We start from the raw sequence: 10,392 nt of genomic DNA on the forward strand, positions 1-10,392 counted from the left end.
ATCCCTGGGACAATTTTGATTCTATGCACAACCTCCTTGAAATCATTTTTAATATTAGAAGGACATGTTACAGAAGGAGTTTTCTCGTAAAGATTCAAGGGCTGAGTGAGGCTGCTATTTGGCATTCGTGATGGGATGGGCTGTGCCGCACATCCAGGGGCCAGCCAAGACTTGACCTCCATTTGTTGTGCATTGAGGTGCTGACCCCACATGCTCCCTGTTTGTAAACAGTAAATGTGAGCTTCTCCTCCCCTCATACCAGGAGCAGTTGTTGCTGATGTAGGAGCAGCCCTCTGATCCTTGGACTTCAGTGACAGATCAGCCAGTAAGAATGCCTGAGAGTTTGGCTCACAGCAATTATTCCTTCCTCTACTTACGGCCTTCCTGCCAGAAATGAGAGAACTGGTCCAGCATCCCCCTGTGGTACTTTTGCTGGTGGAAGAGGCAGTTTCCAACATGTGCCCTGTTTCCTCCTCTCCTCCTGCGAAATGGGCACACCACTGGATTTCTCAGAGCTCTCCCCAAGGGCTCTTGATTTTCCTGTGCCTACACCGTGGATGCACCAGGCCTTATTTCTCAGATTTTGGTACCTTCTGAGACGGAAATGCCTTTTCCCCTTAGGATAAGCCTCATAATTGAATTCATAATCAAACTCAGTATTGAAGGTCCAGATCTGTTGCCAAAATCATGTGAAATATAGAGTGTATGCCTTTAGGACAGTCTGAACTTTGCTCAGTGAAGTGGTCAGTAAATATTGACTCTCATTGGACAGCGGGAAGGAGCAAAGCACTGTTTCAGCCTTACCTTGGGCTTTTGTAAACAAAGACAGCAGCTTCAGCCAGAATTCAGCCACTAAGTGGTCATGCTTCCATCTGCACAGCAGCATTAATCATATGAAAAGCTGTTTGCTTTCAGTGCTCCTATCTCTGCATCTTTATAAATATCCTTCAAAAATTATTTTTAAAATAACCATCTGGAAAAGGCCTTACATACAAACATTGTAAGACTTTGTATGGATACATTAGGCCATTTTATTTTTTTATTAAATGGAGTTAGGACAGTCCAGTAGCCCAGATATGGTATAAAATCTGACTTTGGCTTATAAAATTAAATTTCAATTACAACGAAGGAAACTAAAATTATCCCAGTGGCCATAAATAACTGAGTCTTTTAAGATTTCTGAACCACAAGAGACCTACTAAGACATTAGTTATTGACAGATCATACATTAACGTGGTAAAACCCATGACATTTTTCACTGTATTCTGAAAATAAATTTCACCAGCTAATATTTTTTCCTTAAAAGCAGTATGACACTACATGGATCAAAAGAAAGGTATAGTCTATTTATGGGGTGAATTTAATATCTCACTGTTGAAAACAGACTGCACCAAATTTCACTGAGTATTTGTTTACTGCTGGGCTGAGGTATTTGATTTAGATTCCGATTGCTCTTTTTTTCTTCTAATGCCTCAAACTTTCTAATATTAAAAGTTAGACACTTGGATACAGCCAAACCTAAACTTAAAGTAAAAACTGAGAGATTATAATTTTTTCCTTCAAACATGGCATAGAATTTGGAAGGTTTTCAGGAAAATATTTTCCTTGATGAATTATGGCTTGTCCTCACCATCGGAATACTTACTCTAATTGAAGCTTTAGTAAGCTTTCATTCTGGGATGGAGAAGTGTAGAGTGAATTGCTTTAATTCAACCACCATCATCTATAGTGATGCTGGGAGTAGAAGGCAGTGGCTGTCTGCCTGTCTGCCAGTAGAAATCATGTGCTTTCTGTTTCCAAGCCCTCATTATTAAATACACAAGCCCCTCCCAGGAGTTTGAAAACTTCACTCCCAGCAAAATTTTGGAAAATCTGTGCTTCACAGAAGGATGCATTTGGTAAACTGTTTGCAATAGACTTTATGACAGCTTCTCTTTTTAACTTAAATCAACATACTGGGTGAAATTTGACCAAGCCCTGTTTCTTAAATATATGTGCCTTTTCAATGGTGAGGTTTGACTGTGAATTAGTCATTCTTTTGAAAAGATGCATGTTTTACACAGGAGATATCTGAAGAAGAGATAATTCTGAGGCTGAACAGTCAGTGATGCTTAAGGGACTCTAATTACTGTACATTTAAAATGTAGCTTATTTTGCAGTTTGTGAGCTGAAATCACCTTCAATGAGCGACTTTCTATGGGGCCTAGAAAATTCTGGCTGGCTGAAGCATATCAAAGCCATTATGGATGCTGGCATTTTTATTGCAAAGGTAAAGTGTGTAAAATGAGATCAGAACTTGCAGTAACCAGACACAGAAAGTGAGGATCAAATTCGCTGCTTGTGGGTAACTTCTTTTATCTCTTCAGTGATGTTATACCTGAAAATAGCCCATCTTGCAATGCATCATGTATGAGGAGAGATGTTTCTTAGATGCTGTTGTGTGGACCTTTTGCTGATGTGATAAAAAAAGCTTGTGTCCTTTTGTACTAAAGCCTCTACTAGCCCTTAACTTGTTATGCCAGGCATTTGAATGTCCTTACTTTACTCCCCAGCAGTGATTGTTACAGTTCCTTTCCCTGTTTCCCCTGCCTCCTCCACTGGTTTCTGGACATTATCTTTGTTGAAGGTTTCTGGTATTATATAAAATTAACTAAAGTGTTATCCCCTCTGAGTTATCAGGCAACCAACTAAATTCACCTCCTGGACCAATTCCTGTATATTGCCATGGCCAAACTCTCTAGCAGTTTCTACTCTTATATAATTGAGAAATATTCCAGAAAACAGTTGTTGGCTTTAATAAGAAATTATTTCTCCTAATCCCACCCGAAGTAATGCAGATATTTGTCATTTACCAACAGTAGCTTTAATTTTATTACTTCCTTCCTTGTGCTCTGTCTTTTACTGCTATTTTTGAGATTACTATTACAATTTCTTATAGGGCATTTTATTCAAATGATGTGCTACATACAACTGTATGATACAACTGTATGATGTGCTACATACAACCATATAGATAAAACTTCGTGGATTTCCCTCCTCACTAACTGCTTGTTTGTCTTGCTCTACTACCTTTCATTAGCTAATAGAAATCAGGTCTTTTACATTAGCTTTGCCAACTTTTCCCCAGTGGCTAGTCTTCAAATTCTGTCAAAAAATGTTATCCTTTATTGATAAGCTTGTTAGCCTTGTGCCTCCTTGGGCATGCATTTTGAACCATTCTTATTTGTACAGTTCCCAGTTTTTAGTTCTTGGTCCTCTGCCCACAGGGCTTCTATTTTAGTAGAATTAACTTGTCTCTTGAGATAAACATAGAAAATTTATTATTATTCCTCATTCCCTATTAAGCCCAAATTTAACTTAAATGTTTATTTTTCTAAGCAGTGTCTTTCTTAACCTATTTTATTTTCTACTTCCTAAATTTAGTTCTCTTTAGAAATGACAAAGGCCAAAACCTTTAGAACTAAAAAAAACCCCAACAACCAACCCTCAAGTTCTAAAAATAATGCAACACCAGACTGGAGAACTTAGTATCATCTCTTCTTTATGTGTTTATGTATAAAATGGGATCCTCTCTCACCAGTTTTTACATTAAAGATACTGATAAAATCTTGGTTATTAGATATGGGAGTTTACCACTACCACAGGTTTCCCCACAAATCTTTGCAGTATGTCATCAGTGCAATGCAGTGTACTGTAATAACATCCAGGCTAGTGCTGGCATTGGAAGCAAAAATTGCCCTTATTGACATTACCATCAAGATGAGAAATTAAGAGCCATATTTTAAGTATGGCAATTCTGTTACTGGTATGTGAGTTAGAGCATTAACTCCATCTGAATCTGCTGTAGGTACTTGTCCGCTCTGACAGATTGATGTATTTAATTGAAACAAATCCCACATCCTCCTATAGTGGGACTTAAACGGGTGATGCTCCATCACCATATTGCACAGGATGAAATGAATTAAGACTTTTCAAATAAAAGGAATAACACGCAACATTATTCAAGAATTCCATTGCAGAATAAAAAATTAACCAGGTTTCCCAGTTCCCATATTAATGCTCTATGGCGCTATCTCACTGTTCCCCTCTTACCATTGTCTTCCTCCCTGCTTGTGAAATTTCTGACTTTTTCTGTGTCCTTAGGCTGTGGCTGAGGAAGGTGTGAGTGTGCTTGTTCACTGCTCTGATGGCTGGGATAGGACAGCCCAGGTTTGCTCTGTAGCAAGCCTTCTATTGGATCCATATTACAGAACTATGAAGGGATTCATGGTAAGCAGGTTCTTTTACAGAGTAAATAAAGTAATATGGCATCACTTAAGATTAATATCTTTTAATGGGAAATGGGAAATAAACTTTCCTTAAATATACCTTTTTTTTTTTTTAAGTAGGAAGGCAGGTTTCTATCCGTCCACATTAAAGTCTTCCAGTTTCTGTATGAAGTGTTATCAAAGGTGGGGATCAGTTGGGCACCTTTTTGTTTTTTTCCTAACTTAGACCAAGAAACTTTCTCGCAGTCCAAGGAGCTTTTGTGCAAGCAAGAATTTGTATTCATTTGCAGTAAACATTATAAATTTGAGTGTCAGAAGTGTGTGTTTTCTAGGCATTAGATTGCAATGAGCAGCTATGTTGGAAAATCTGTTCCTTTCCCATGTATATCAGCAGTGGTAAAGCATCTAGGAATGCTTATCAAGTTACTGGTCACATGTTAAAAAGATGTTTGAGACATTTATAAGTTCTTTTTAGAAAGTGAGGAAGCAAGCTAATTGAAGTTGTGCTGAAATACTGGCATCCTGTTTGCATCCATGAAGAGTGCTGCTTTCCCTGAGCTTGCAGCAGTGCTCATCACTCATTATTTTTCTGCTAATTCTGAAAATTATTTAGGATTCTAATACTGCTTCCTTACATCATTCTTGCTTGTCACTGCTTATTCTAAGAATTAATTGGGATTCCAATGCTGCTTGTTTACACCACTCTTCTGCCTGTTTCAACATGTGTCGACTCTACTCCACAACACTGAACACAACATTCTCATTTTAGGTGTTAATTGAAAAAGATTGGGTTTCCTTTGGTCACAAATTTAACCACAGGTAAGGTGGTGGTAAGGTTTTCATATATATATGCGTGTGTGTATGTGTGTGTTTACGTTGTCAGTATCTGCTGCCACTCCAGTTTTACTCCTTCGCTGCCTTACAAAGCATATCAACAGAATGCCCTCAGGAAACTGCCATACCTTTTTCTCCTACTATATAATTTATCTGTCTAGAAAAGTCAAAAGGAAATCTTTTTGTATCAATCTTTTCTTGTATCTGCACTCCAAAACCACTACTGGGAATCCCGAGTGCTGGTCTTGCAGTTGCTGTGAGCACTGAGAGGTCCATGTGAGTGAAAAGTAGTATGTAAGTGGCTTGCAAAATCCCTCTGGACTCCAGCAGATCTTTCAGTAGTGCCAAGGCTCCGCACATAAGTCCCTGTTCAGCAAAGTCTACATCTTCCAAGACAGTACTTAATCTTAGGCATGCCTGTGAGTTATCTCTTACATAAAACATACTCTTCCTATTACACTCTGTTCTAACAAAACCAGCAGAATTTGTTCAGAAACGTCAGGCAAAGTGAAGTGGAAAGTAATTTATTTGGGCAAGTTATTTTGAACATCCATCCAATGTAAGTGCTGTAATGTTTGAAGACTTTATATGTTTAAACATGGATAAATATTCACATTTTCTTTCTTTTTTGAATTTCCTTTTAGTTTCTGTAAAAATAAAAAGTGCAATTTTTATATTTGGGTTTAATTACATTATATAGCTTGATTTGAATATAAATTTGTTATAGTTTCAAAAAACACAATAAAGCTTTCAGGAAGTCTGTGCAGCTCCATACCACCTGTGAAATTCCAGCAGGAATTACTTCATTTAACATGATACTGTCAGTTGTCTATGATTATCAGTGGTAAAAGGTATTATGAAATGCAATAACCACAAGTAGCTTTGGTTTGCTGTGCAGTGTTGCTATATTTTCTTGGATAATAATATCAGAAGTTTCAAGTTTAGATGTTTAAGGAATTCCACTCTGTTGGCATGTATATATATATATACATATATACATAAATACGCACACATGACAAGAATAATAATTGATTGAAAATGCTTCTTCCTATTATGTAGACTTATATTTTTTTACTTCTATGTGTTTTATATTTTGAGGCTCCTTTTCTTCATTGCAAGTGGTTCTAAGAGGCATTTTTATGGATAGAAAATTTGATGTTCACTTGACAGTTACAGCATGTAAACATTTCCCACCTTCTAAAAATTTCACCAAGAGAGGGCAGTTTTAACCTATTTTCTGCCAAGGTTATTCTGTACCTCTCCTGCTGTTTTCTGGTTTGGGGAATGGTCTGCTATTAAGAGACTGTCTTAAGATACACTTTTGTCATTAAGTCATAGCAGTCATTCTTACAATGACATATTACTGTGGTGTAACTTCATATTAATAGCATTAAAACATGGCTATGCAACAGTCAGCTGTTTGTAGGGGGAAGGTAACAAGATACCCATAAAAGGCTTTTTTTGTTTGTAATTCTGCCTTCATTCTACTCCATGATTCTTGCATCATTTTTGTAAGTAAAAAAATATACTAGTAGTTGAGATTTTAGAAATGAATGCCTATGATGTAAGCTGCACACTAGAAGTGAGGGGTTTGTTTTCATTAGTGTTAATTCAGTTTTCCTACAAGAATTCAGGTTTTAATTAAATGTATCTTGTCTTGTTTCAGGTATGGCAATTTAGATGGCGATCCAAAGGAGATATCACCTGTTATTGACCAGTTCATTGAATGTGTTTGGCAATTAATGGAACAGTTTCCTTGTGCCTTTGAATTCAATGAGAGATTCCTCATCCACATACAGCATCATATCTATTCTTGCCAGTTTGGGAATTTCCTGTGTAACAGCCAGAAGGAGAGACGAGAGCTGAAGTATGAAAGTAGCATGTTATGCATTTGATTTCTTTAGTAGCATATTTACATATGGGGTCTGTGGCTGGTGGTGTATTGAGGAGTCAGACATTAACCTGCAGTCTGACTCCAATCTGACATTAACATCCAGTCAGCATGTATGTGTTTTCCTAAGGCATAGGGTGCCTGTTTTCTTCTGGCAACACAGATTAATACCACAAAAAGTTGATCCTCTGCAGTGTAGCTCTGCTGGGAGTGTAATCCATGGTGTGCGTGACAGGATTAGTGAAAACAGACAAGAGCATTAGTCCTTCAGCCATGTGGGCCTACCTTTACTGCAGCACTAACAACATACAAGGCAAGCTGTCCCTGTAGCTCTAAGATGATACTAACTCTAGTTAAGTTCTCAGTTCAAGAGTTACTGTTCTTCTGTGTTTTAACCTGTCTTTGGATCTCAAGTCAGGCCATTTAGTTTTGTTCTCTCAGGTACTTCCTCATGAACAGCCTTTTTGTCTGATAGCCCTCCCTAGGACTGAGTCAGCAAACTATCCGTCTGCTGCCCGGCCCCAAAGCAATTATGAATTAATCTTCCCGCCCTTAGGCCCAAACAGAGACAGCATCATCATTCCCGGCAATGCTGATGTTTGTATCCATTTCCTGGGGCCCTGGGTCCTCAATACAGGATGATATCCATCACTTTTCTCGTGTACCCTGATCATGTCAGCAGTAGCAATGAGACGAAGGTGGCAATTACTGCTGGCTGCTGGCATTTGGTCCCTTTCACTGCTTATGTGCAGAGTAGCCACAGTGCCACAGTCCATTTAAAATCAAAACCTTCACAGAGCATCATATCCCAAGACCCAATTGCATAAGAAATTGCAGTTCAGTGGGGTAGGAGTGCTTTTAAATGTGGGCATTCTTTTGGTGCAGAGATCAGCCTGAAAGCTTACTTTATGCAAGTGATCCTCTTCACCTTGCAAAGGAACCAGTCTCTCCACCTTTTCTCTCCAGCTGCTCTTGCTTCATGGGAAATGGATTGGATTTTGCCTTTCATAATCAACAAGGGAATATGGGTCTCTTTCTCTATATTTCTTACTTAAGTCTGATTTTGGTAAGGAAGCTGATTGTAAATGGGGAGTACAGAGGACTAGAATGCTCCATCTAAGCTTTAGCTATTCCTGAACTGTAGCAGACACTTTAATATATTTTTATTTTTTTTTTCAGAATCCAAGAACGAACATATTCATTATGGGCTCACTTGTGGAAAAATCGTGCTGATTACCTGAATCCTTTATACAGGTCAGACCACAGCCAAAACCAAGGGACCCTGCACCCACAGATAGCTCCATGCAACTTCTTGTACAAGTAGGTACTATCACTTGCTACGGAAAATTGTAGGATGCGTTAGTACAGAACAGAGTGACTTCATATACAAGTATTTCTCATTCTGTAAGGCAGTTTATAGAGAGTAAATTCAATCTCAGATACAATGTGTTTGCTCCTTGTGTGCTCATAGTCAGCAAACACCTCTGCACGATTCCACAACAGAGTATTAGTCTGAAAAGAAGCTTAAGATTAAAGCTATATTGATAGTTGTGTGTCCTAATTTCATGGTTACTCACTTCTTCCACTGAGATATGCCTCTTTCAATTCTGTTCTTGTCTGTGATTTCTAAATTTATAGTTGCTTTAACTTCTTCCATCCCAATATTTTTTGATGTTTATTTGGATCAATTGGTGTCAAAAATAAAAAGGATCTTTTCAAGAAAATATTGCTAAAAGATTGCTAAAATGAGTGTTTAGTAAAACAAAAAGGAGACTTTCCCCATGTTGTTGTTATACCTCAAAGTAAGTTTTACTTGATATTTTTTTAAAAATGTAACAAAATATCATCCTTTTTGAAACATTACTATTGACATTCTGACTTAGTTGTGCCATTAATCTTAACACATTTAAGGAGAACTTTAATAAAAATGCATGAAAATTGTGATTTAAGTAAAACTGATCAGTTTGTTTTCCAGTTGCAAGTAATAGCACCTGTTAAAAACTCAATAAAAATCCTAAATTACAGAAATTTAATTCTTTCATGTCTACTATACCAGGCTTAAAAACAATTTAAAAATAGTCATTAATTGTATTCTTTGGGAGAGTGGGATTTATAAAAGAAGTACTGATACAACAGATCCTCCAATGGATGAGTAATCCTGTTGATTTTAATGGAATTACTTGGGTGCATAAAGATTTCCAAGCAGGAGCTATCAGATGATAAACTTAAGGGGGAATGTGATTAAATAGTATACTATTGGGATAGGAATAATAAGCCACCAATGAGCACGCACGTGCTCCAAAAATATCTGTCAGCTACTTGGCTAGACAGCTGCAGCTGATGGCAGGGCTCAGCTACTTAACCTGTCTGGTGAACTGGTTACACTCAGAGTCTGGCTGTGGCCATAGTGTCAGGAAGGCAGAAGACAGAAGAGCCCTAGAGTAAGCTAGAGTCCTTTCCTCCTGAAAATGAAAAATCAACTTAACTGTTTAACTAAAGGTTTGTCAAGTAATTTCACAGAACAGGAAGAGAAATTGCCAATGTATATAATTGCTTCATCCATAGGCAGTTTAAAATGTCAGTTTAAACTGTAAGAGAACAGAACACCATACTGGTTTTTACTCATGATTTTTAACCCTTTTTTACAGTGGACCCCCCTCCCATTAACTATCTACACCTCCCCGCCCCCCCCCAGCCCCAGCCAAAAACAAGCATACAGAATCTCAAAGTTGACTTCATGAGAAGTTAAACAATTGAGAACTAGGAATATGAAAAACTGTCTTTACCCTTGGCTGTTTTATAAGTACCATTGCACTGGAGCCCATAGTGTAGAACAACAAAATAATACAAAAAAAAACCCACAAAATTTTGCATTCAGCTATGTGATCTAAGTCAAAGCTACATTCATCTTTCTTTTTATTACATATCAAAATTGGTTCAAGGTGCTTATGTCCACAGAGTTGCACCTTCAGGACAGAGCAAATGCAAATGAACAACGAACCTTGCCAAATACACTATGAATTTATGTGTATACACTCTAATGACACATAAGCCATGGATGGATCATTTAGAACAATGTCTGGGGAAAAAAAAAAAGTAAAAAAGAGTGTGCATTTATGTCTCATGATGCTACCTCACTAAAAGAAAATTCCTGACATTCCCATTAATTCCAGGTTCTGGAGTGGTATGTACAACCGCTTTGAAAAGGGGCTGCATCCTCGACAGTCAGTTACTGATTATCTGATGGCAGTGAAGGAAGAAACTCAGCAGCTGGAAGAAGAGCTGGAGGTCTTAGGAGAGGTAATAAACACTTGAGCTTGATACCCCAGACTTGGTAACTGATGATAAATGAAACCCAATTCCATATGCTGCGGAGTCACCTACACACTAATCCTTTTC

The 10,392-nt window shown here is 37.8% G+C and overlaps 1 protein-coding gene across 1 annotated transcript in view; it reads left to right on the plus strand.

The window, feature by feature from the left end:
- The window catches only part of MTMR7 (myotubularin related protein 7), a 42,293-nt gene that overhangs the window by 31,151 nt on the left and 750 nt on the right, over positions 1 to 10,392 (plus strand). Inside the window, exons 8-13 of the mRNA XM_017816423.1 lie at positions 2,160 to 2,269; positions 4,144 to 4,269; positions 5,038 to 5,087; positions 6,769 to 6,969; positions 8,173 to 8,313; positions 10,167 to 10,293. Coding sequence (XP_017671912.1) covers positions 2,160 to 2,269; positions 4,144 to 4,269; positions 5,038 to 5,087; positions 6,769 to 6,969; positions 8,173 to 8,313; positions 10,167 to 10,293 — 755 coding nt within the window. The remainder of the gene's footprint in view (positions 1 to 2,159; positions 2,270 to 4,143; positions 4,270 to 5,037; positions 5,088 to 6,768; positions 6,970 to 8,172; positions 8,314 to 10,166; positions 10,294 to 10,392) is intronic.

Source organism: Lepidothrix coronata, unplaced genomic scaffold (assembly GCF_001604755.1).
Source record: "Lepidothrix coronata isolate B3197 unplaced genomic scaffold, Lepidothrix_coronata-1.0 Scaffold0, whole genome shotgun sequence".
In the NCBI taxonomy this organism is placed as follows: domain Eukaryota; kingdom Metazoa; phylum Chordata; class Aves; order Passeriformes; family Pipridae; genus Lepidothrix; species Lepidothrix coronata.